Here is a 27,549-nt window from a genome sequence, read left to right on the forward strand (position 1 = left end):
AAAGGAGGATTAGGAAAGGAAGTTCTAGAAAAGGGAGGTAAAAGGCGTTTTTCTAATACAATTCTAGGTTGTTAAATCAGATGTCATTTTCACCAGAATTTTATTAATATTACATTCTTTTTAAGACTCTTGTAGTTCATGAACTTAAAGCCCCAGTGAATTTTATAGTTTAACATAGTTCTGATAATATATTCAAATTTAGTGGAATTGTTTCAGAAGTCGCTGATTGATATTTAAATGTAATATTTATGTGAAAGGACTTTGTAAATTGTAAAGCTAAAATATACAACATTTTGCTGTGATTATACTGATGAAGAAGATGAAGATGGCAACTACAGTGAAAAGCAGTTCATACCCATCTTCATTCTTAGGAGATAAGAAGACATTGATGCTTGTGGTGCTAATGAGCACATCATGAACCTAATAGCCACTCCTGGGAATGGAATCCATTTTTCTCAGCTACTGCTGAAATCTGGTGTGATTAAGTCCTTCCCCAAGAGGAAGGTGGTAAAGTTTACTCAGGAGAGATAAATACCATGCATCTTTGTCGGTTGGCTTAAAAAGAATACAATAAATGAGAATAACTAAAAAGATGATCACAAGCATTTGTCTATGGCATGTATAAGAGATTAGGAAGAGACTTTTCAGTTTTCCATTAATCCCTATCTGGGTAATATTGCTATTTTTAATATTTAAATTAGGTGGATATTGAGTGCAGATAGGAGACTATAAAATATCCTTCTTACGAAAGTTACCTTTTCAGACAGAAAGGAGAGTCATGATTATAAAAAAAAATCACTGGCTTTGTTGTTTATAAATTTGCTTATAAATATAATATCTTAGAATTAATGTGCTAAGGGAATCTTATTTTTTTACAGCGAAGAAAAACAATCAATGTAGAAAGCTTTGCTTCTGCAAATTTGGTTATAAAGTGGAAAAAAATAGAATGCCCATTTCTATAAAATCTACCCTTCTGAATAGATGTATATATATTTTAATCCATTTGTCAGTCACCCATCCAGCCATCTCTATCAGTCTATCTAATTTTCTATCTACTTATATTTGTTCCAGACAATAAGTTTCAGGTTAAAAAATAGATATTAAAGTAAGAATATTAATTTGGTTTTTTTCTAAATAATGTATAAATATTTTATCAATTATATTAACAGTGCATTAGCAGACACTATTAATTTTCACAACTTCCAGAAAACCCCCAAGGCAATGCTACAAGCAATAAAATAAACAGTTTCTGCAAATTCATAAGCCATACCAGGTTTTTCATCCTTAGTACTTTTGATATTTTGGACCTACTAATTTTTTGTTGTGGGGGTTCACCCTGTGCATGTAGGATGCTTACCAGCATCCCAGATCGCTACCCACTAGATGCTGGCAAGACCTCCCCCTCCCCAAGTCTAACACCCGTACGTGTCTTCAGACATTGCCAAATGTCTCATGGGGAACAAAACATCTCCAGTTGGGAACCACTGCTTTATTCCTGTGTAAAAGATAATATAGCCCAATATCCCTAAATTTGTATTCAATCACAGGTCCTAACATAAATTTATTTTTAAAGTAGAAAACATATTAAGCAGAAAAAATATATCAGACATGTGCCTACTCTCCAGATTTAACAAATGTACAGATATTAATATTTCAGCTTGTTTACAAGTTAACAAGTTAGCCTGCTGCTCTTGTTGGTAGAAGACATGAGACAACTAGGTCAGAGAAAAGGACCTTCTTACTTGTGGCACCACAGACAGCAGGAGCTTCATGTTCACATCGGTTCCCTTTTCCCCATGGGGCAGGTCCCACAGAAATGCTGGAGAAATGGGCACAAATGAATACCTTTCACAAAATGCATTTGTGCCACAGGTGAGGAATGCTGAGCTTAAGAATTCCCAGTCCTTTAAATGGGACTGCCGCAGAGGGAGCTACTGTCATCTTCCCATGCCCTTTGCTATACAAACATCCTGGAAAAAATAGTCTCAAAAGCTGAGACAAGAAATACAGAAAGGTCATGGAGAATTGTCTCCCAACAATTTTCTCTGCTTCTGTGATGCCATTTATGATTACCAGTCATTGATTCTGAATACCTAGAACTGTTCATTCATAAGGAGTTTTAGAATGCAATGTTCTAAGCTTTTAAAGAAACTTTGTTTTAGAACAGTTTAAGGTTTACAGGAAAATTGTGAAGATAGTACAGAGAGTTCCCATACAGCACACACTTAGTTTCCCTATTACTAGCATCTTCATTAATTGGTGCATTTTTATTATGTTTTGATAATATTGATTAATGCTCTAATGATAACATTTATTTTTCTTTAGTTAGTTGGAATACCTTTTTACAATACATGCTTCCTTAGTCTATTATCTCCTTATCCAGTGTTACAGCTCATATAGGGAAAAGGATAAATGTTTAATTATTTTATTTGTCAGTTTTCAAGAAAATGAAGGTTCTCTATTATTGCCCAAAGGTAGCCAATTAATATAATTCAATATTATTAAAAACTCAAAAATTTAAATATACTTAATGGATTTAAATCAGCTATAATTATTAGCAGTTTTGAAATTCAGGAAGGGTCTTTAGAGCTCTTTTGACATGACCGTAGTGGTTTGTGATAGCTTCCTTACTATCTGGTATAATGAGGTATTTCAGGCTGATCTTGTACCTTTCTTGACCAGGATCCAGGAGCTGAAATTTCTCCAAAACTCCAACAAGTCATACTTTGTTGTCATTGATTGTGTGTATGTGTGTGTGTATGAAATTGTATTTCATCACCACAATCTAGTTGCTAAATCCCTGGGGAACTCTTAATCCGTTTTCAGGATTTAGGCAATTGTCTGCTCCCCTGCAAAGACATTCTTCACTAACATTCCTCAGGCAGATTTATCTGCTCCCTTCCTACACATTCACAGGAAGTCATCAAACCTCCATCTTCTTCTAAATTACTTTCTAATAAGCAGTATACTCATGATAGTTCCATCGTGGCACTATTCTCTTTGTCCTTACCATGTCTGTCTTCCACTGCATTTGTGAGCCCCTCAGAGTCCTGGTCATATTTAAACGTCTACATATTCCCAGCACAAACCAGAGCTTCTAACACATTATATGTACAGTTTGTTGAATGAATGAAATTGAAATAGGCAAAAAAGGATTAAGTTCTTAAATAGATATTTTAAAATCAATAGAAAGACTTGTTCTTTGATATAAAGTCTGTCATAGAATATACTATAAAGTTTCTTCATTCTAAAATGTCAGTAATTAGGGAGAAATGGTGGAGCATGTTTGATGTTGAAGATGTTTATTTGTGACTGCATGCATGCACACACACAATTACACATACATACCACAGAAGTGCATCTTGCATAAGAAATCACTTACGAAAAAATGCAAATTCTTTCTTGGAAATAGAAGGGGACAATGTGTGACAGAATATGAGATAATGTTATAACTAGATGAAGACAGTTAATGCATGAAGTTCTAAAATCACCAATTTATGCTTAAAGAAGAAAATAGATGAGTTAGCTTTCATGTCACTGTAAATTTTTTGACCTGAGACCTCTTTTTTTCCTTTCATTTATTAAGATTGGAAGTGATAAAATAGCCCACCATGGGTGGGGACCATATCTGTATTGTTCATCACCTGCATTTCCAGCACCAAGAACAACGTGTTTCAGTAGTAGGTGTCAATAAATATTTGTCGAATAAATAATTGGATGGATGGATGAGGCAAAAAATAGAGATTTACAGACTTTTTTGAGTAAGGGAAAGCAAGGGCATATTGACTAAATACCTACTATGTGCCAGTTGTTTTTAGATCTTAATTCCAAATTATACAAAAATACATGTTTAATCTTATTTTCTATTTTAAAATTTTTGTTGGGAAAGCACAGGTATAGACAAGGAATATGACTTGAACTAATATATATGTGTAACTAATAATGTAGCCAACTAATAAGTAGCTCTCCAGATTCAAAGTACTTGCTTTTTTCTAACTCCATTCTTGATGATCCTGATGGTGTACGTAAACTTTTTATATTATGATTGTTTTGTCATATTTGGATTGTGCACTCTATTAGTCAGCCAAAGGTGTACTGATGCAAAGTACCAGAACTCTATTGGCTTTTATAAGGAGTATTTATTTGGGGTGGAAGCTTATAGTCACAAGGCCCTGAAGAGTCCTGCTCAAGGTAACATAAGAGGTCCTTTCTCACCCAAAGTCTAATGCCATGTGTTATTGCAAGATGGCAGGTGACGTCTGTGAGGGTTCAGGCTTCCTTCTTCCTCTTAAGGCACCGTGGTAACAGCTTCTTCTGATCTTAGCTGTAGCCTGGTATAAGGCTCGCCTCTCTCCCTGGGGCCACTGCTGTGTCTATGTCTATTGAGCTGTCTCTATTCTTCTCACTGTGTTTATGTCTGTGTAAGCGTCTCTATTATTAGCACAAGGGGGCTGGGACTCAACACTGAGTTGCACTCTACTGATGTGGTTGAATCAAAGCCCTAATCTTAGCTTAATTTAATCAGATGTCTCAACTGAATCTAATACAGTCAACAGGTATCATGCCCAGAGGAACAGACCAGTTTACAAATATAATCAATTATCTTTTTTGGAATTCATAAATAATATCAAACTGTCACTAGCACTCACATACAGAATCTCATTTGGTTATGCATATCCATTTGAAAAGTTTCTTGGCACCTAAGAGAAAGGTATTTTAAGGCTTTATCTCTACCTTCCATCCATTTTAAATGAATTTGGATTTAGAATATCTGAAGCATACTGCAGTTACTTGTAAGGTGTGCTCTGGTTTAACTTATATTTTTCTAATAAAGAAAAGTTGGAAAGAGGTTTTTTTAAAAATAACAATTGTAGATGATGTTGCAATTGATATTGCTTCAACAATTAATAATTGTCATTACGTTTTAAAAGGCAATATTTAAAAACAGCTAGGATTTTCAGCTCTGGAATAAGGCATCTGGCATTTTAATCTTTCCTCCTTCACTTTTTTGTTGGTATTACTTTGGACAGGTTATTTAGCTTCAGTTTCTTCATTTATAAAACAGGGAAAACAATATTTAACTCAAAGGCTTGATGTGACCAGCAAATGGCATAAGATACCTAAAAATGCCTCACACACAGAAAATAATGAATATGATCTAATATAATAAGGAATATTAAATAGCTGCTTGAGCATTTGTGACTTGCATTAATATATTTAAATATGAAAAGCATTTTAATTTCTTGTCCCCATATCCTTCCCCTTGATTTGTATTATGTTGTATGTTGATTGTATCCACAAATATCCTTAGAATGCCTACTTTATATGTTTGAATTATTAAGATCATACTAAGTAACATAAGAGCTTGTTGCCACTGGAGGAGATAACTAAATTCTTTATAAATTAATTTTTTTTCTGCTTAGTGGCCAAATTAATATTTAGACAGATATCAAAGTGCATCTTGGCAATCTTGTCAGAGCTAAACATGATACTTTGGATCTCTTATTTCTGGAATTGCTCACCCTTTTCATTTAAAAATAACAACAGACTAGTCATATAAGCAGTCACCTCTAACTTATGAATCCTCAAAGGCCATTTCCCATATGCTTTTCAACAGAGGCAGCTGTTGTCATACATCATTTCATGATGGACCATTTTCCTCTAAATTTTGAAAAGAGACTGGAAAAATCACATTTATACAAGACCTCAGACATAAAACTGTCAATCTAAATTATAGATTGAAATGGTATCAAGCAGCTTTCTCATCTAAATTTTGGTAGTATATAGTTATTCTTTAGAAATAGAGGAACAGAGTTTTATATATGTTATAAAACAGAGGTAGGATATTGGAGAAGAATGAAAATTCTGGATTCAGAAAGAATTTTAAAAACAACTTTCAGGGATTTTCTTCTCAAGATAATCCTTAAATTTGGGATCTGAATGTTCACATTTTATAGATAAAGAAGTTGAGACACAAAGGTTAAATAATTTAACCAATATAATACAGCTAAATGGTAAAATATGAACTCAGGAAATTTGGTTCAAATCCATATCTTCATCACAATGAAGTACCAGTAATTTAATTAAACTATTTTAATACCATTGTATGTACTTAAATACTATTTACTATACCTAAACTACACAATTTTTTGTATATATAATTGCACTTACAAAAATAATATGATGAAATTGGTTATCTTTTGAAGATGTTAAACTTTTAAGCATTTAGCTAGCATTGGTTCCATTTTGATGAAGAGTAAAGTGAGGGTAATTAACTTGTGTATGGACTATAAGTAATGGACCAGAGTCAAACCCTGTCCTGACAGATGAAGGGAGTAGGTGGGAGTATATATAAAATAAATCTGACTGTGTGCTAGTAATTATTGAAACTGGATGATGGATAAAAAACATTAATTATACTATTATCTCTACTTTTGCATTTACTTGTACTTTCCCATAATAAAATGGAAAGAAAAAAGACCTAATGACCTGACAGACTATAGCACCCAAGTTTAATCATTGACCTGCGTTTCCCTAAATAGTTTAGTTGGCTCAATGGAGGAAATTACTTGTTACCACATACAATGTAAATAAAAATTACAATACTTTGACTCATGTGCAGCCTCAGTTATATGAAAGTTATTAACACACAAATATGTGTGTGTATACAAACATACACACATATATATTAGGTGATTTATTTCAAGGAATTGGTCCATGAAATTATGGGTGCAGACAAGTCCAAAATTTGTAGGAAAGGCTAACAGTTTGGAAATTCCAGAAGAACTGCATTCTTGAGGCAAAATTTCTTCTTCTATGGGAAAGATTAGTTTTAGGGACATTCAGCTGATTAGATGAGGCTCACCTACATTTTCAAAGGTATTCTCCTTAACTTAAAGTTTACTGATTATAAATGTTAACTACATCTACAAAATACCCAACACTTAGATTGGCTTTTTTTAAATTTTATTTTTTATTTATTTCTCTCCTCTCCCTACCGCCCCAGTTGTCTGTTCTCTGTGAACATTCGCTGTGTTCTTCTGTGTCTGCTGGTATTCTTGTCAGCGGCACTGGGAATCTGTGTCTCTTTCTGTTGTTGTTGCATCATCTTGTTGGGTCAGCTCTTTGTGTGTATGGTCCCTCTCCTGGGCAGGCCAGACTTTCTTTTGTGCTGGGCGGCTCTCCTCACAGGACACACTTCTTGCATGTGGGGCTCCCCTGTGCAGGGGGATACCCCTGCATGACACGGCTCTCCTTGCGGGCATCAGTACTGCTCATGGGCCAGCTCCACACGGGTCAAGGAGGCGCCCTGGGTTTGAACTGTGGATCTCCCATGTGGTAGGCGGATGCTCTCTCCACTGAGCCAAGTCCCCTTCCCTAGATTGGCTTTTGATTAAATAACTGGTTACTATAGTATAGCCAAGTTGACACATAAAATTAACCATCACAAAAGATTTCTAATAATCTTACTAGTTTTACATTTATACAATGTATCTGATGTCAGTTAAAATTCTATTCTCCAAATCTTTGGAGTTTAGTATACATATCTGATGGAAAAAATACTAAATCAATATTATGTTTTAAATAGTTACAAGCACATGTTAAAATGTCAATTTTGGAATAGGAATTTATACATGTATAAATAAGTAGCAGAGTAAAGTTCATATCTTTTTTAAAAATTAGAGATGAGATTTTTAAACAGTACGGATTTTTTTTTTAAATTGGACACTTAAAGTTGAGATTTATGTATATAACATATAATTGTATCCACAAATGCTCCTGATTTAATTTTTATAGCCTAACTGTAGTGTAACAAGTCTATGTTGCAAGGATATAGTCTAGACAAGGTCAGGAAATGAAGGACCAATTGGGAATACAGACCTGAAGGAGGACCATTAAGAATTCTCTGGCCAGCTCAGAAGAGCTATAAAGGACAAAGGAAAAGTTGATTACTCTCAGAAAGGTTGAGTTAAGTACTCCTCTTTTCAGCAGAACTAAAGGTATTCACTGCTAGGGAGTCATGGGTTGAGAGCTAGTGATGAATGAATAGCTTGTAGATTCTTTACAAGTCAGAATTTTAGCAGGACTAGCACCGGAGAAACCTGGCTGGTAGTGGCTGAGTGTTAAGCAGTTTTGCTGGGATGAAATAGATCAGATTTTCTGTCCCTTAAGTGTGATTTCATGCCATGTATTAACAGATGAACTTTACCATCATCAGATACATGACATTTCACATTACTCTATTTTTCCAAATGTAATCAAATCAGATTTTGAATCCCTGCTTGCCAGGGTGGCATAATCAATGGAGTTTTAAAGACTGGAAAAACTGAGAGCAGAACTCCAAAGCAAAGCACACCATCAAGTTCGGAGCTTTCACACATGAATGAGCTAGGTAGGCAATTAATCTCTTACCTCACATGCAACAGGGATACATAATATTAGCTATAGACTTATAAATAATTTTTATGTTAGATGTTTTAATGTTATAATAAGACTCTTCTCTCCTTTAGGTATCCCAGATTTGCTGTAAGGGACAAGGACAGAAATTAATTGGCTGGGGAAACTTAATGGAAAATTTTGCTGATAGAGAAGCTACAATTTGCAACTACATTTGTCACCATCAGAGAACAAATAAGTTCTGTATTCCTTACCAGGAGATAGTTTTCTGCTCTCTACTTCTCTCTCTGATATTACAAATTTATTTCATTTCAAATCTACTGACCTAAGGTAATCACGCTTATATTTGTGATGCTGTCTAATTGGATATAAGTGCATCAAACAGTGGAGTAGATGATAAGAATTTAGAACTATTTTGACATATTACAGTAAGTCTTGCAGGATGTAAACAGGCATATTTTTGAAGGGATGCTTATACTAAATAATTAAAAACATGGATTTCATTTCATGAATTTAATAAGAAAAATCTAGGGAACAAAGTTATTTACACACACTTAACCAATAACGAATAACTGCTGTTAATGTACATAAAATTGTAAAAAAAATGGTCCTAAACACAGATTAAACATACAGATAGATATATCACTTAAATCTTCAGGGAGATGAAGAAACATTTAAGGGCATTATTCTCCACTTTCCCTAAGGACCAAATTGGGAAAAATCAAATGAAAGACTAGATGTTTACATCAAATACAAAAAATGAAAAAGGTTGTTGTGAGAGTTGTGAAAGGAAATAGAAATTTTAAAGTAATAGCGACTACCTTTTCTGTAATGATTTGCATATAAAAGGGTAAATCCAGTAAACCAGCATAATCTCTTCTAATCTTTGATAAATGGCACTCATTGAATATCCCAGGAAGTTTATAAATGCAGATTTCACATTTCACCTAAAATATTATGGAAGAGATGGTTATAATATTTCTTATCCTTTAGGAAAAAAACATAGGTTTTATTTCTAGGTTTATGGCTAATATGATATGGAAGGTTGATCTGATTTCTTTTATTCTTCCATTTCTTTTGATTTCTATCATCAAATGCCATAATTAGAACAAATTGTTGCTCAGGTTTGAAGAATTTCGAAGCATTTAAGGCTTCAATGATCTTCAATTGTATTCACTTCTGGAGTAAAGTAGTTTTCAGTTTTAGTAACGCAGAAGCTTACATCACAAGGAGAGAAATGTGTCTTTAGGTAGATATTTACTCTTCAGTGTCTGGTATTGAACTGTTACTGAACCAGAACCAGAGACAGGAGTTTCTCTTTGCTTGGATATTCAGACGATTTCTATTTACTACTGTGGTCTTTGGGTGCAAATCATGAATCTTTGTTCAAACAATGTCTTTTTTTAAAAGAAAGTTGGTAAAATCATTTTATGGGGAAAACGTTATCTAAAAATACTCTAAGCATTTCTTTGTCCTTTTCAATGCTACTCCTTTCAACAGCCTTTACTGAATGTCTGTTCAGTGCCAGAATCTGTATTAAGGGTTTTACTATATACAGGAAAAATAAAGGAGCCAGTTCTGTCATTTAGGAATAAATTTTAAGTTGGACAGGCAGTATAATACCCTAAAAGTTAAATAGCAAAGAAATGAAAGTCAATGTTTCTTATATAATAGTATTATATTATTATTATTATATCTTATTTTTAATTAAGATTTTCCAAAGAGATTTCACCTGTCTTGATTATTATCAGAGAGAGTAATATTTGTAATGGCTAAAATTAGCCATTAATTTGCTAGACATTTGCTAGACTTTTAAAAATGTTATATCTTCAAATCCTTATAACACTCCTACAATAGAGATATAGTTATCTAGTTTTTAAAGATGAAACAGAAGATCAATGAGACTAAATAACTTGATCAAAACCACAAAGTTAGTATGTGTAAAGGGTAGCTTTTGAGCCCAGGTTTACCTGACATTTCACATTCCTTACCATTACACTGTCCCCTTTGTTTAAAGGTTTTTTACATAAAGAATCTGTATTTAGAAAAGTACAAAACATTGCTAAAAGAAACTGAAGAAGACTTTAATAAATAGAAGGACTTTCCGTGTTCATGGATGAAGGCTAAATATTATTAGGATATTAATTCTACCTAAACTGATGTACAGATTCAATGCAATCCCAATAAAAATCCCAACAGCCTTTTTTGCAGAAGTGGGAGAACCAATTATCAATTTATTTGGAAGGGTAAGGGGCTCTAAATAGCTAAAAAAGATCTTAAAAAAGAAGAACAAATTTGGAGAACTCTTACTTCCTGACTTTAAAGCATATTACTTAGCTACAGTGGTAAAAACAGCATGGTACTGGCTTAAAGACAGACACATTGATGAATGGAACTGAATCAAGAACTAGAAAAAGACCCTCAAATCTACAGTCAAGTGATTTTTGGCAAGGTGGTTAACCCTCCCAACTGGACCTAAACAATCTATTCAACAAATGGTTCTGGAAGAACTGGATATCCATATCCAAAAGAAAGAAAGAAGACCCCTATCTCACACCATATACAAAAATTATCTCAAAATGGATCAGGGACCTAAATATAAAAGCAATAACCATAAAACTTCTAGAAGAAAATGTAGGAAAACATCTTCAAGATCGTGTGGTAGGTGGTAGTTTATTATACTTCATATCCAAAGCACGAGCAACAAAAGAAAAATAAATTTGAACACTTTTGCAAAATTGAACACTTTTGCACTTCTATGGACTTTGTAAAAATAGTGAAAAGGCAGCTGACACAATGGGAGACAATACTTGGCAATAACATATCTGATAAGGGTTTAATATCCATGATATGCAAAGAGATCATACAATTCAACAATATATAGACAAACTACTTAAATAAAAAATGGGCAAAGGACTTGAAAAGACAGTTGTCTAAGGAAGAAATAAAAGTGGCAAAGAAACCCATGAAAAAATTTTCAACATCACTGGTGATTTAAGGAAATGCAAATCAAAACCACAGTGAGATATCATTTCACACCTCTTAGACTGGCCATTAATAAAAAGTTGGAAAACTATAAAATTGGAGAGGATATGAAGAGATAGGAACAATTATTCACTGTTGGTGGGAATGTAGAACAGTCACTGTGGAGGACTGTTTGGCAGTTGCTAAGGAAATAGATGTAGGCTTGCTCTGTGACCCAGCAATACCACTACTAGGCACATATCCAGAAGAACTGAGAGCAGAGACATGAACTACATCTGCACACTGATGTTCATAGCGGCATTGTTCACAATTGCCAAACAACCCAGGTGTCCATCAACTGATGAGTGGCTAAACAAGTTGTAGTGTATATACATGATGGAATATTATGCAGTGGTAAGAAGAAATGAAATTGTGAAGCATATGACAATATGTTGAGTGAAGCAAGCCAGGCACAGGGATACAAACATTGTACGGTTGTGCTGTTTTCAACTAAATATATTATGTAAACTCATGGAGTTAATAATTAGAATATAGATCATCAGAAAATAGAATGAGGGTAGAGAATGGAAAGCTGAGGGTTAATCTCTACAGAATTGTTAAAAAGGTTGTAAGTTTTGGAAATGAATAGAAATGGTTAAAGCATATCATGGTGTTCGTAACGAGGAGTGCTGTTATATAGGTATGATAGTGGTTGAAAGGGAAAGGCTTAAGGTCATGTATATTACTAGAAGGAAAGCTAAAACCTATAACATGGGACTGTGTAAGATAGTAAAACCTCATGTAAAACACAAAGATGGGTGATATTATATATATGAGACTGGTTAAAAAAATATAAATAAAAATATACCAGAAAGGAGAAAAAGATTAGCAGCTATGTACAGTAGGGGAGGCATAGAGAGATTGAGAGGTGATGGGTTTTGTTTGCCTGTTTGTTGTTCGTTTATTATTATTATTGAAATAATGAAAGTATTCCAGGAATGATTGGGGTGATGAATGCACAAATTACTGATTACACTGAATATCATTGATTGTACACTTTGGATGGATTGATGCATTATTAATAGGTAACAATAAAATTGAATTGTTAAAAAAGTTATAAGATAGTTAAAAAGGCCATGCAGCTTAGATTCTTTCTGATGACCAAGAGGAGAGAAATTAGCAAGGTTGTGTGATCTTCTTTGACATTGAAACAATTAATTGACACTTTCAGGTATCTCATAATTAAAAAAAAAATTATTGATGTATATCACTCATACATAAACATACATAAACAATAAGTATAATAAGAGTTGTGAACTTACAAAACAAATATGTATAAGATCATTCAGGACTCTTATAACTCACCCTACCACTAATAACTTGCACTGTTGTTAAACCTTTTTAACTAATGATTAAAGAGCATTGTCAAAATATTACTACTAAACAAAGTATTTTTGCCCCAACCAATCTGATTATTATTATCTTTATGTCATTTATATATGAACATACATAAACAATTAAGTGTGTAGTAAAAGTTGTAAACTTACAAAGCAAACATGCATAGCATCATACAGGGTCCCATACATCAACCCTCCACCAACACCTTGCATTGTCATGAGACGTTTGTTACAAACTATGAAAGAACACTGTCAAAATCTTACTACTAATCATAGTTCTTATCTTACATTTGGTGTGTTTTTCCCCCAACACACACTATTATTATTTTTTAAATATATGTATTTTTTTATGACAGAAGTTGTAAACTTATAAAACAATATGCACATGTGCAGAATTCCCAAACAACACCCCTCCATCAACACACCAAATTTGGCTCACATTTTCCATACTGCGTAAGTATCAACACAGTACATCTTTTGCATAGATATAAGAATATTATATTATTATTACTAACCACAGTCCATAGGTCACTCCAGTTTTATTTTTCCCATGCTTCTCCACATTCCCAACATCCTGCAGTAATGATATACATTTGCTCTAGCTCACAAAGGACACTCTTGCATCTGTACCGTCAACCACAACTCTCATCCAGTTCCTAGATTAGTCTCTAGCATTCTGTCAATTGGCATTTACATAACTAGACTACCATTTTCAGTCACATACCCATTTATAAACTAGCTGTTACTCACTGAGTGTTACCAACCACTCTATACATTTCCACACTTTTACAGTAAAGCTAATTAAAATTTCTACATACATTAAACATGAGTAGTCTACTCAATCTTCCTCTTACCACCTACTACCAGGTCTTGAAGATATTTTCCAATAATTTCTTCTAGATGTTTTATGGTTCTTGCTTTTATTTTTAGTTTTTTGATCCATTTTGAGTTACTTTTGGGAAAGTGTGAGATAGGGGTCCTCTTTCCTTCTTTCAGCTATGGATGTCCAATTCTTTCAGCATCATTTGTTGAATGGATTGTTCTGCGCGAGCTGTGTGGGTTTGACAGGCTAATCAAAAGTCACTTGACCATACCTGTGAGGGTCTGTTTCTGAACCATAAATTTGATTCCATTGGTCTGTTGTGTCTGTCTTAAGTACCATGCTGGGTTTTTTTTTTTAAGATTTATTTTTTTAAATTTATTTCTCCCCTTCCCTCCCTGCTCCTGTTGTCTGTTCTCTGTGTCCATTCGCTGTGTGTTCTTCTGTGACTGCTTCTACCCTAATCAGCAGCACCAGGAATCTGTGTTTCTTTTTGTTGTATCATCTTGTGTCAGCTCTTTGTGTGTGTGGCATCATTCTTGGGCAGGCTGCACTTTCTTTTGCCCTGGGCAGCTCTCTTTATAGGGCACATTCCTTGCGCATGGGACTCCCCTACGCGGGGGACACCCCTGCATGGCAGGGCACTTCTTGCGTGCATCAGCACTGCGCATGGGCCAGCTGCACATGGGACAACGAGGCCCGGGGTTTGAACTGCGGACCTCCCATGTGGTAGGTGGACGCCCTATCCTTTGGGCCAAGTCCGCTTCCCTACTATGCTGTTTTTATCACTATAGGTAGGTATTATGATTTAAAGTCTGGAGATGAGGGTTTACTTTTTGTTTTTATGATGTTTCTGGCTATTCAGGACTCCTTACCCTTCCAAATAAATTTAATTATTGTGTTTTCAATTTTTTCTTTAATGCTGGTAGAATATTTATTGGGATTGCCTTAAATCTGTATATCAATTTGAGTAGAATTGACATCTTAATGATATTTGGTCTTCTAATCCATGAGCATGGAATGGTCTTCCAGTTACTTAGGGCTTTTTAAAATTCGTTTTAACATTGAGTTGCAGTTTTCTGAATACAAGTGATTTACATCATTGGTTAGGTTTATTCCTATTTGAGTTTTACCTGTCATATTTTATTTTCACCACTCTTTTCACATTTTTAGTTGCTTTTATTGATATAATCTTCATTTCTAGACTCTCTTCCAGGCCCTCTCTCCTGTCTTTTCTTTTCAGGCTCTAACACACCCTTTAGCATTTCCTGAAAATCTGGTCTCTTGTTTAGAAATTCTCTCAGTTTCTGTTTATCTGTAAATATTCTAATTTTGCCCTCATTTTTGAAAGACAGTGTTGCTGGATATAAGATTCTTGGCTGGAAGTTTTTCTCTTGTAGTATCTTAAATATATCAGACGACTGTCTTCTTGACTCCATGGTTTCTGGTGAGAAATCAGCACTTAATCTTATTGGATATCCCTTACGTGTTATGCATTGTTTTTCTCTTGCTGTTCTAGAATTCTCTCTTTGGCCTTTGACATTCTGATGAATATGTGTCTTGGAGACGGTCTATTTGGATTTTTTTCTGAGGGGAGTATGTTGTCCTCTTGGATATTGATATCTATGTCCCTCAGTAGGGTTGGGAAAGTTTCTATCATTATTTCTTCAAATATTCCTTCTGCCCCTTTTCCCTTCTCTTCTTCTGGGACACCCATGACACATATGTTTGCATACCTTTTGTTGTCATTTAGTTCTCTGAGCCCTTGTTCAATTTTTTTTCCATTTTTCCATTCTTTTCTTCATCTGTTCTTTTGTATGTTTACCTTCAAAGGCCATTTCTTCAAGCGCACCAATCCTTTCTTCTCCCTTCTCAAATCTGCTATTATATGATTCCAATGTTTTTAAAATTTCATTGATTGTACCTTTCATTCCCACAAGATCTGCTACTTTTCTATGTATGCTTTCAAATTCTTCTTTGTGCTCATCCAATGTCTTCTTAATATCCTTAATCTCTTTAGCCATCTCATTTAATTCATTAAGGTGATTTATTTGAACATTTATGAATAGTTGTCTCAACTCCTTTATCTCATCTGGAGGCTTATCTTATTCCTTTAACTGGGCCATACCTTCCTGTTTCTTGAGGTAGATTGTAATTTTTTGTTGATTTCTTTGCATCTGGCTTACTAGAGTATCTTTTCTGAGTGCAGTTTTTCTCTTTAGTTTAGGGCTTCCTATCCTTTCTCCCTTGCTCATTATACAGTAGGAGCCAAGCTTGTAGTTGGTGCTGTAAGCTGTGGAGGCTCAAGCTGCCCTCATTGTGCCAGGGACCAATGAAGTTTCTTCCAACTTTCTCCTTTGCCAGGGGTAGGGACAATCACAACTCTGTGGAATAATCCAAGTGCAGGCCTAGACTGTAGTTGCCCAGAGAGACTGATGAAGCTTCACATCCCTTTCTCCCCTGCCTGGGGTGGGCAGGAATGTATGCAGTGCTTGTCCAAGATGACCACAGTTGCCCTGGTAGACTTCTGATTTTCAGTCTTTGTGAGCCAAAGTTACCTGTAGTTACCTGTATAGGCTGGTGCAGGTTTCCTCAGCCTCCTCCTTGCCAGAGGCGGGACTGAAGCCTAGGCTAGGGCTGAAGGCTGATCTGTGTGGAGAAACTGCGACACTGAGAGTTTCAGTCAGCCTGGCTTCCCCTCTGGCTGGGGGTGGAGTCAGAATGGCAGCTACTGGCCTCTTTCTGACTTGGGCTGGTTCACACCCCAATTGTTCCCAGGGTTATAGCTTAGCCAAGTCTACCAATCAGGAGCCAAAATCAGCAGCCAGCCGTCTCCTCCTCCCCTGTTTCTAGGAAATGAAGCTTCCAATTCCAACCACAGAATAGTTCCTGGGCGGCTCATGCTGCCAGAGTAGGATAATCACTGGCTTCTGCGGCTTGGCCGGTAATTTCCTGGAAAGGCTGGCACAGGTTCACGCAGCTTCCTGCCTGCTGGAGGTGGCACTGGGGCCTAGGCTAAAGCTACTATATGATCTGGGTGGAAAGAAGCCCGTCCCCACCAGCACTGGGATCCTCAGTCCACCCCGCTTCCCCTCGTGGCAGGCACGGAGTTAAGATTGAAGCTCCCAGCCTCTTTCCGACTTGAACAGGCTCAAAATTCAGGTGTTCTCAGGGGTATACTTTAGCCCACTGAATTTACTCATCAGTAGCTGAAATTGGTGCCCAACCATCTCTTCCTCTCCAATTTTGGGGAAGTGGGGCTTTTAATTCCAGCCGCAGAACAGCTCCCAAGGCGGCTTGTTCCTCCAGCTGAGGATGAGCACCAGTCTCCGGGGCGTGGAGCGCTCTACTTGTGAGTCTTCTCTGCAGATGGGCAGTGTCCACCTTCCACTCCTTCAAGATGTTGCAGGATGCTCTTTTGGCCTCCTGGAGTCCCCATACAGTTACTTCAGCTAGCTCCAGAGAGCTCTGGGTATTTACTACCTGCCCTGTAGCAGGAGCTGACTCTAGGAGCTCCTTACTCTGCCGCCATCTTTCTGGTGCTCCTCTATCTCATAATTTTTTATACAGATAGTTTAGTGATCATCAATATTAGCTCATAATCATACTATTGATTCTCTTTCAGTGTTAAGCAATTCTACCATTACTAATTTATTTCCTGTAATTTTATTTGCCTCTTATCAGTACACATTGTGCTTCCTATTTGCTGTGTAGTCTCCTTTTATGATGTTTCAAGGTATTTGTTCATAAAAAGGTTGCAAAAATGTATGAAAAAAATGTGATTGTGAGCACTAGCAAATGAAAAATTTAGACCTAAATCAAGGCCAATTTAAAATTTCTAGACATAAGGATTTATATTTATTTCATGTAATTCTTTAAAAGTCCTTGGATTCCATGAGCCTCTCCAGATATAAAAGGTTAGAGCAATGCATCTTGTGTTGAGGGAATTGCTATCATCTTTTTCCCTATTATTTCTCTGGGCAGGAAAAGGAGATATGAGTGATGAAGAGAATAGGATCTTCACCATCATTATTATCATATACTTTACTAAGGATCAATTTATGGATAGCTTTGTTAAAAGTGAACTGAACATATGCATTCTCAGAATTAACATATGATGGTATTCTGAAGCTACATAACAAAAGATTTGTAAAGGTAACATTTAAGTTATACATAGTATTTTGTAAGATCTAAGAGAAATAAGCATAATGGGAGTAGAATAAAGAAAGTGATTCATTTTGGACACCAGAATCTCAATTATAATACTGAATCCCTCTAGTCAGTTACTTATACAAGAAAGTAACTATAGAGTTTAACCTAATTTTCTATGAAGATAACAATAGTGTTTTCTCCAGTTAAGAGTCTACTCTTCCAGGTGATTGTGTTATAGTAGCATGCCAACCCCTTATAGTTATGGGACCTGGGATAAGATTATAAATAAAGGCACACATGTTTGATGTTTTAATATTTATTATAAATCAAACTTAATTCTTAAATAAAATGTTTCTTCTTCCCACTTTATATCTTTATAACAACCTGGATGGCAAAATGCAAAGTTAGAATTTTTTGGCTCCTCAGAAATATGATGATATAGTGAAAAATGGTGCCCAACATGCAGCTCTCCCACACTCCCCATTCTGTCCAGTATTATGAGAGACCCTCGCCCTCACACAAGTGAGTTGACACTCTAGCCCAAACGTCTAGAATCCATCCACTCCCTCCTCAAGGAGCTATACCTGGACCACCCTTCCTGCTAGGTATGTTCACACTGGTGGCATAGCCAGCTTCCAAGGACAGAACTGAGAAAGATGTTCTCATAGGCCTTGGATGAGGGTTCCAGTCTATCTGAAAAGGGAATTCTGGAATCACAGAGAGTTGGAACATGGTTTATAAGGGTAGACTTAGGGCTGCAGATAAGCCCTTATCTTGAATCCACAGACGCTTTTCCCAGTGGTGAAGGGTGTGGCCACAGGAAGGCCAGACTGCTCAACAAGCATTTGCTGGGTTTTTACTGCATACCAGTTCTGTTCTGGTCACCTGGGACACATGAATGAACAAATAAAAGAGCTTGCCATCATGGAGTTTATATTCTGGGTAGGGGAGAGATGTACTATAAATAAAAATGTAAAATATATATAAATTATATAGTGTGTTGGGAGGTAAGATATACTAAGAAAAAATAGAATTTAGAGCAGGAAAAGAAGTGTGTATGTGTGCATGTGTGTGTGTAGATGGTGTAGAGTGTTCATTAGATCAAGGAAGGTTGGCCTAAACTAAGAAGGTGAGATTTGAGCAAACTATTGAAAACATTGAGGGAGTTAGTCAAGAAGATAACAAGAGGTAGAGCAGTTCAGTCCCTTAAAGTTCTGGTGTATGCCTTAGGATGGGGTCATGCATGGCATGGTAGTACAACAAGGGGGCCAGTGTAACTGGAATAGATTGAGCAAGGGAGGGAGTTAATAAGCAAGCTCAGAAAGAGAAGACTGATGAACAGATCATGTAGATTAGCACTGTCTAATAAAATATAATGAGAACCATAAATAACTTTAAATTTTCATGTAGCATATTAAGAAAGTAAAAAGAAACAAAATTAATTTTAATAAGATATTTTGTTTAATCCAGTTTATTTAAAATGTTGTTTCAACATGTGAGGGAAGTAAAAAACTTATTTCAGGCAACGGGCTTGGCCCAGTGGTTAGGGCATCCGTCTACCACATGGGAGGTCCGCAGTTCAAACCCCAGGCCTCCTTGACCCGTGTGGAGCTGGCCCATGTGCAGTGCTGATGCACGCAAGGGGTGCCCTGCCATGCAGGGATGTCCCCCACGAAGGGGAGCCCCACACACAAGGATTGCGCCCCGTAAGGAGAGCCACCCAGCGTGAAAGAAAGTGCAGCCTGCCCAGGAATGGTACCGCACACACGGAGAGCTGACATGACGCAACAAAAAGAAACACAGATTCCCGTGCAGCTGACAACAGAAAAAGACAAAGAAGACTCAGCAAATAGACACAGAGAACAGACAACTGGGGTGGGGGGGAAGGGGAAATAAATAAATAAATCTAAAAAAAAAACCAAAAACAACTTATTTCATAAGTCTTCTAGATCCAGAGCGTATTTTGCATTTATAGCACATCTCAGTTAGGGCTAACTCCATTTCAATTGCAAAAATACTCAGTGGCCCCAGACGGTAGTGGTTACCATATAGGATAGCACAAATACAGATTTTTACTGGTCATTAAAAGGATTTTATCCATTACTCTGAGAAATTGACATGAAAGACACAAAGGCTACATTGACATCCAACTGGGATGGGGAAGGCTGCTGGAGGGGTGAGGAAGAGAAAATGGAATTGTACTTTTAGATAGGTGTGTCTGAGATTTCTATTAGACATACAAGTGCTATAGTGAGTAGCCACTTGGTTTTGAATCTAGAGTTTGAGGCTTATCAATGTTGAGATTGGATAAATATCATCAAGGGTGTGAGAGTAGATAGAGAAAAAAAAGTGCCAAGGACTGAGCACTAGGACATTCTGAGATTAAGAGATGAGAAGTAACATGAAATTGGTATTAAAATAATGGTAAATATTTCAGCACTTTTGCATAATTTTGTTTTTTTAATTTTCTTGCATATTTTCATGTAACTGCCATTATGAGCTTATTTTACTGAGAAACTATAAATTTAAATGAATCCCAAAGTCTTTTATTCTTAATATTGTATTGTTTTAAAATGTACTCACAAACCTTCAAATAAGTAACTCATGCTATTGAGCTCTATGTTTAAACAATACACAGTAAAATTTTAAAATATGACTCTAATCAAATTAGAGATTATAACCAGGCTTTAATACATATGTTGATAAATGTTACCCAGAGATGTATAGGACCAACATACATGAGTAAATGGAGCATTATAAAAATATAACAATTTGCAATTTGACCTATGTCTTAATGCAACTTTGTTTTATTTGTGATAAGCTTACTAATTTCATTTTTTTAATACAAAGTCTGACTGATGATTATGTGCTCCTGCCGAAATTGTCAATGAATTGAGATCTTAATTCCTTTAATTATATTCAAATCTTAGGTATGAACAATGTGTCATAATAGAAAATCTATTTTATTCACATTCATACTTTTTCCCCCAAAATACAACTCATAATTCAAAGGAGAATCTAAAATTTGTGTTCTTGTATTATCAAGCCAATTATTTAGAATATGATGTAGAAATCTGTATATTAAATTAACAGCCAAAAATTAGAGTTAACTCATTTTTTATCTAAATGACAACATAAACCTTCTGGCAATCTTTGATTTTTTTAACACAGACAATTTTTTGTGTCTTTCAGTCCATTCGAGAAGTCACAGGCTACGTGTTAGTGGCTCTTAATCAGTTTCGTTACCTGCCTCTGGAGAATTTACGGATTATTCGTGGGACAAAACTTTATGAGGATAGATACGCCTTGGCAATATTTTTAAACTACAGAAAAGATGGGAACTTTGGACTTCAAGAACTTGGGCTGAAGAACTTGACAGGTAAGAAACAAATATCCAAAATACCAAGTTTATTTTCATTATCAATATAATGTGAAGCACACATACACACTCATGTTTGTGTGTGTGTAGTTCCTGCAGTATGGGTTACATTGAAGAACACTATAAAGTATTTAAATATCTACTATTCATTTAATGGAAAATAATGCCCTATGGTACTCTTGCTTTTATTTTAAAATATTTTAAATTCAGGCTGAAGGATGCCATAATACTCTATCTTAGCTGAACAGTAGTACACTGTAAGGAAATTCTCAGTGACTGTGAAAACTGACATATGAAGCAGGATTAAGAATGTTACGTACAGTGGTCTAAGTTGAACAGTAGACCATGTCATAAAATCTCTGCAATAACACCATAGTTGTCATTCTTGTAAGAGCTCAGTATATATCTAAGCCGTTATGTCTAGCAATACTAAGTTTTAGTTTTTGTACAGTCACCTTAGTTTTGGAAAACATATCTAAGTTGTTAATTTGGTTTGGATTTCTTTTATGTGTAAATGAGATTAGTAATTCTCAGAATGCTTCAATTTCATCATTTTTTACCCTGAGATTGAAAATACTTAACTACTAACAACCTAAAGTTATCATCTTGTGACAAAAAAAAAAAATCATGGAGGCTTTGTTTTGCCAGGTGGTCTTCGCAATCCCACTGATATCTTTTCAGTCCATATCAAGGCTATGATGAGAGACTATTTGTATAAGATTTCTAATCCTAAATTTTGCCATGTGTACCTGTAACCAAAATGTGCTAAGTAGTAATTCTGTATACCTCACAGTTGGATAAAGGAATTTGAACTATTAATTCTTCTCAAATAATATTAGCAAAATACTTTGCATCCAAATATAGTGATTTTGTCTTTTTTTCTTAATATATTTTTATTAGTTTTTAAAAGATACTTAGATTACATAAAATGTTACATAATAAAATATAAGGGTTATTTACCTTTGAGCCCAATCCATGGTAATGTTTTTTGACATTGATGATTTTAAACATTTTAGATGTTGTATTAGACAAAAGGGGTGCTAATGCAAAGTACCAGAAATTTGTTGGCTTTTATAAAGGGTATTTATTTGGGATAAAAGCCTTCAAGAGTTCAGCTCAAGGTTATTTTTCATCCAAAGTCATTTGCCACGTGTTGAAGCAAGATGGCAGGTGATGTCTGCAAGGGTTCAGCCTTTCTTTTCTCTTAAGACTCCATGGACCCAGCTTCTTTTAATCTTAGCTGTAGGCTGGAGGACTCATTTCTTTCTGGCTCAGCTGCTCTGTTCTCTTCCCAAGGTCAACCATACTATCAGGTCAAAGGCTCATCACTCTCCCAACGGTGCAGGATCAAAGCTTCCTTCTCTTCTGTATCTATAGAGCACTCTTCCTCTAAGTATTTCTTCTTCTGTCTTCTTGACTGAGTGCCCATTTATATAGCCCACCAAGGGGGTGTGACCATGCCCTGATGACATGGTCAAATCGAAGCCCTAATCTTAATTTAATCAAGTAAATGTACAGCCTTTGAATTTAACACAATCAAAGGGTATCACGCCCAGAGGAACAGACCATGCACAAACATAATCAATATCTATTTTGGGAATTCATAAATAATATCAAACTGCTATACTCCAGCTTCTGAATTCCAAAAAGACATTACAATATTTAAAAAAATACAAAAGCCTTAAATCAATAACAGTGCTAAGGATAAAATCACATCATAATCAGTTTAAAGAAATACAGTTTTCTTGGGGCAAAGGCCCCTTTCTCTGTAGACCTGTGAAATTTACAAAACAATTTAATTTCTTCTGATATACAGAGGCACAGACAAAGGATTCTTATCATCCTTGGGGTCTCATGGGAACCCACACTTTTCCCACAGGCTTGCCCAACGGCCATTTTCTTGGTTCCACCTTCATCAAGCATCTGGATAGTGACTGAACTCCAGCCTCACCCTCCAAGCACATTGGGGTGATGGCCACACTTTATCCCAATCTCGGGGTACAGTCTCAACCCCCTTAGTACAGGGAGGTAGAGGTAACTTCTCCCTAACTCTGGCATACAGGCTCAACCCTCTCAGAACAATGAGTTGCTCTTTATTTCCACATTTAATATCAATACCACTAAATATTAAGAGTTATTTAATCAAAATTTATGCCACCCTTAAAAATACTTAATCTGTTGATTGAACTTATATCATGTATTACTTATGAGTGAGACAGTTTTCTAATTAGTATCATACCAAAATATAACACTATGATTTCAAAAATATTATTTTATCTTCTGCCCAGAAGCCTTATGTTATTTCCTTAGCAGTAGGAGGAGGAGATAATTAATAAACAAGAGAATAAGTTAGTTGATTATAAAGATATATGTATTTGTTCAAGAGTTAATATCAATGCCTTTTTTTGAATATGAATAAAGAAAGTACAATAAAATGAATGATGGAAAATTTAGGCAATTTGGAAAATTTCTAGATCTTTTAATATCCTTATTAGATAGTAAACAATTATATACCAAATTTAAATATATATATATTGCGGTGGCTTGCTCGGTCGGTGGCGGTGGGGTCTGGCTGCAGACGAGGGGTCGGTCCAGCTTTGGATGAGGGGTCGGTCCGGCTTGGGACGAGGGGTCGGTCCGGCTTGGGACGAGGGGTCGGTCTCACAGGGGTTGCGCGGTTCGGCTGACGGGGTCGCCCGGCAAAGCCGGCGACGAAGGGGTCGCCCGGAGAAGCAGGCGACGAACTGGGGACAAGGGAGGCCAGGCCCTTGTCGGGGGCTCTCAGGACTGGAGGGTGCACGGCAGAAGAACTACCGCGGAGACGAGGTAAACACGCAGGTCCAACTTTATTGAGGAAGTGGCTACAGTTTTATAGGGGCTGGGGAAGGCCGATTGGTCGAAGCTTATGCCATGTTCTGATTGGTTGCCGCAAGCAGTTACTGGGGAGAAAGGTCAGTGGGAGGTACTGGAAGGGGGAGGGGTGGTGGTTAGGGATTGGCTATTGCTGTTGCTGGGGGAAGTGGCAGGGTTTAGGGATTGGGGGCTGCTGTTGCTGGGGTAGAGGGCAGACTTGAGTTTCCCGCCTTGCGCCTGGCTGTTGCTGCTGTGGGGGGGTGGGGGCGGGGGGAGAAGGCAGACTGGAATTTTCCGCCCTGCGCCTGCGCAGGGAGAAAGAAGAAGAAGGGTGTTGCCTCATAAGGCATCGTGTGGTGCTATCCGGGAGGAGGGGCAGCCGCGGAAGCATGGCTGCCGAGAAGGGGAGACCCGAGGGCACTCTGCGCCCATGCCGAGCTCCCTTCAGGGGTGGCGGTGAGTCTGACCAGCCACCCTATTATGGGGGCAGCAGCTTGGCCTACCACGGCCGCTCCCCTGCCAGGCCAGCAAACCACACTTCAGCCGGAGGGGTGACCGCAATATATAATATAAATACATAAATATATATAAATATAAAAGAGACAGTCTAGGATCATTGATCTTACTTTAGGTTATCTGATAGTATAACTCTAATTTTGAAAATGAGAATTTACATAGTAAGCATGGTTATGTTTTGGGACAGGAATATATGAGGAAGGACAGAAGACACCTAACTATTCTTTTAGGGAGGAATTTGGAATAAAATTTGCTCTATATTAAGAGCAAATATCATGGATAACCTTGTTAAAGCAACAAACAAATATTGTAATTCAGTTCAGATAAGATTATTTTTGTTTTTAGGAAGGATTTTTTTTTACATGGCTTGTTTGTGTGCTATACAAACCAAGCTGATTTTTTTTTTCTTTCTGTTTTTACATTAAATATAAGTGCAGGGCTACTGGTCTGGCCCTGATTCCTGACTTACCTGGTATAGATGGAGGGGAAATAGAAGCCCCACTAGTCAGTCAAATACTTCTCTACCTGATCTAACATAGTGTATTAAATTTTTAACTCTGCTTTCAAAAGCCCAACAGCAGCAGTACCATCTGGGAATTTGTTAGAAATGCAAATTCTTGGGCCTCACCTAACACCCCCTGAATGAGAAACTCTGGGGGTTTAAGCCAAGCAACCTTTCTTTTAAGGAACCTTCCATTGATTCCGATGATTACTAAAGTTTGAGAAATACTATTCTAATTAATTAAAGGTATGTTGATAAGAAATGATAGCAAAATATCTAGTTAACTTCTTCATGCTATTGAATCAAATAATTTTCATTTATCATCACTTGGCAAGAAAGGAAGGAATGGAATAAAGAACAGATAACTTTTTAATTGAATGAAAGCAAAAATAAGTCTCTAGACAAGAAATATCCCTCACATTTGGGTAAAAATGAAAAGAGTATCCTGAGAGGCTGAATGGATACAGAAGGTCTTAGAAATGAGGGAGATGGTGGCAATAAACATTCTATAACACCGTTTTGCCATATAACAATTTTGCATAATTGTAAACCATTATGAAGGCAATTGTAATTCATGGTAAATTTTTTTATTAAGTAAAATTTTTCTGTTTTGCATTTTTAAGCAGATAAATAATGCAGGTAGTAGATTTGGGGATGTGAAGTATGCAGAGAATACTTAACAGGGAATTCTGAGAGTAAGGGTCCAAGACCTTTTGGTATATATATATATGTATGTATTGTTTCTGTTTCTCCTGAAATCTTTGGTATGTTCACATGAAAATAGTATGTCTTTAGAGCAACATAATTGCTTCCTACAAACTTATTTTTACATAAAAGGGATATCCTGTTAACATGAAGTGAATTATGTATAATGGTTGGATGCCATTTTTATATATGTAAATTAACTTTTCACCTTAAACATTCTTAGTAATTATCATGATGTTCACCAAAAGCTATTCCTTGGGTATGGACATGATTACAGATTTTAGTTAGGTAATTTAATCTTGACTGCTGTGCAAAATAAGGAACATACTTACATACACTTTCCAGCAAACTGGATAAATTTGTTTTACTGCTACTACTCACATTTCTCTGGCTCATTATGGATAGGGTGGTGTAGAATGGAGAAGAGGCAGGTCCCTAGACAGAGACATGCCATACAATCTAAAAGGCATTGAAGAACTTGTCTTGGCAACCTCTGGGTGCCCTGTGACACTGGGTCATCATTTTTTGGTCAGTAGAGTGACAATATTTCCATGTTGAATCCCTTTAGAATCATTAGTATAAATATCACAAAACCATTAGGAATGTCTCTACCATATTAAAGGAGTATCACCTCCTATATTAAGGCCATTTACATCTGACTGTGGTTCTTGTTTATCACCCAGATCATGATGTTCTGCTGATATACTCTCAGCTCTTTTTTAACCAAACATACATATTTATAATTCAAATCAATGTTTGATATTATATTCACAATTTTAAGTCTATAAGCTTCCATATTTAGCTACCAGTCTGGTCAAAATCTAAAGGGACTTCATTATATGGGTCATAAAAACCACAGTTATTTTCTCCCTTCTATAATATGTGAAATAGCTTTATTTGTTGAGGAATAATATGCATTTTATTATTGCATGGTGAATAATATACATTTTCATCTATATGATATGTTATAGAAATGTAGGAAGCTTTGAGGAATATTCATATCTCAATTCTTATTTTTAGTGAATATAACCAAAGCACAAGTTTACTGTGTGTGTATATATACATTTCTATAACCAAATTTCATATTAAAATATTTGAATTTACATTTTATGAATTATGAGAATTTCCATTTTATGAATTAGGTGAAATTTGGTATGAAACAAAGGTACAATTTATGTTTTCCAAAAATAAGCCAATGTATTTAAGCTGATAATTACATATTTTCAGAACACATTTATTTATTAATTCCTTTAATATTTTATGAGCAATGTAATTGGTTAATTGTGTACTAGATCATATAAATTAAATTATTACTTGAAGTATGGACAAGCACAAATTTTAATAAAGAATAAAGTACTGAATTATTTTTGGAAACACTCATAAAGTAATATTTATTGGATATTGGTAGACTAAAAATAAAATGCTTAGTTCAAGAGATACAATAACTGAATGGTATAACATCTGAATAATGTAACAGCTGAGAATTATATCTGAATGTCTTTCTTCAAATATGCATAAGCTATTAATTAAAATACTGCATCAGAGTAATAGAGTACCTTGGTAACACTTCAGCTGTTCAAAACCCCTGGGTATTATTTCATAATGATCAAATAAATACCATAACATTGAAGCAGACATGGTCACCTGTAATTGACTCAGTATATGTCAAAAAGCATGGATGTGAATTCAGAAAAATTTCTGTTCAAATGCCAGGCTTACCACTTACTGTCTGTGTGTCTCTCTGAGGCTATGATTCTTCATCTTTAAACAAAGACAGAAAATTCTAAATGGCAGTGTTACAATAGGCATTAAAATTAAAGTAGGGAACTTGCCAAACAGAGCACACATTCCATAGGGAACTTTA

General features: G+C 35.9%; 1 protein-coding gene across 9 annotated transcripts in view; it reads left to right on the plus strand.

Moving 5' to 3' along the window:
- ERBB4 (erb-b2 receptor tyrosine kinase 4) overlaps window positions 1–27,549 on the plus strand; it is a 1,195,692-nt gene that overhangs the window by 581,785 nt on the left and 586,358 nt on the right. For all 9 annotated transcript variants that reach the window (XM_058300185.2, XM_058300187.2, XM_058300190.2 and 6 more), the window contains exon 3: window positions 20,923–21,109. In XM_058300185.2, coding sequence (XP_058156168.1) covers window positions 20,923–21,109 — 187 coding nt within the window. The remainder of the gene's footprint in view (window positions 1–20,922; window positions 21,110–27,549) is intronic.

This window comes from Dasypus novemcinctus, chromosome 7 (genome assembly GCF_030445035.2).
Source record: "Dasypus novemcinctus isolate mDasNov1 chromosome 7, mDasNov1.1.hap2, whole genome shotgun sequence".
NCBI lineage: Eukaryota > Metazoa > Chordata > Mammalia > Cingulata > Dasypodidae > Dasypus > Dasypus novemcinctus.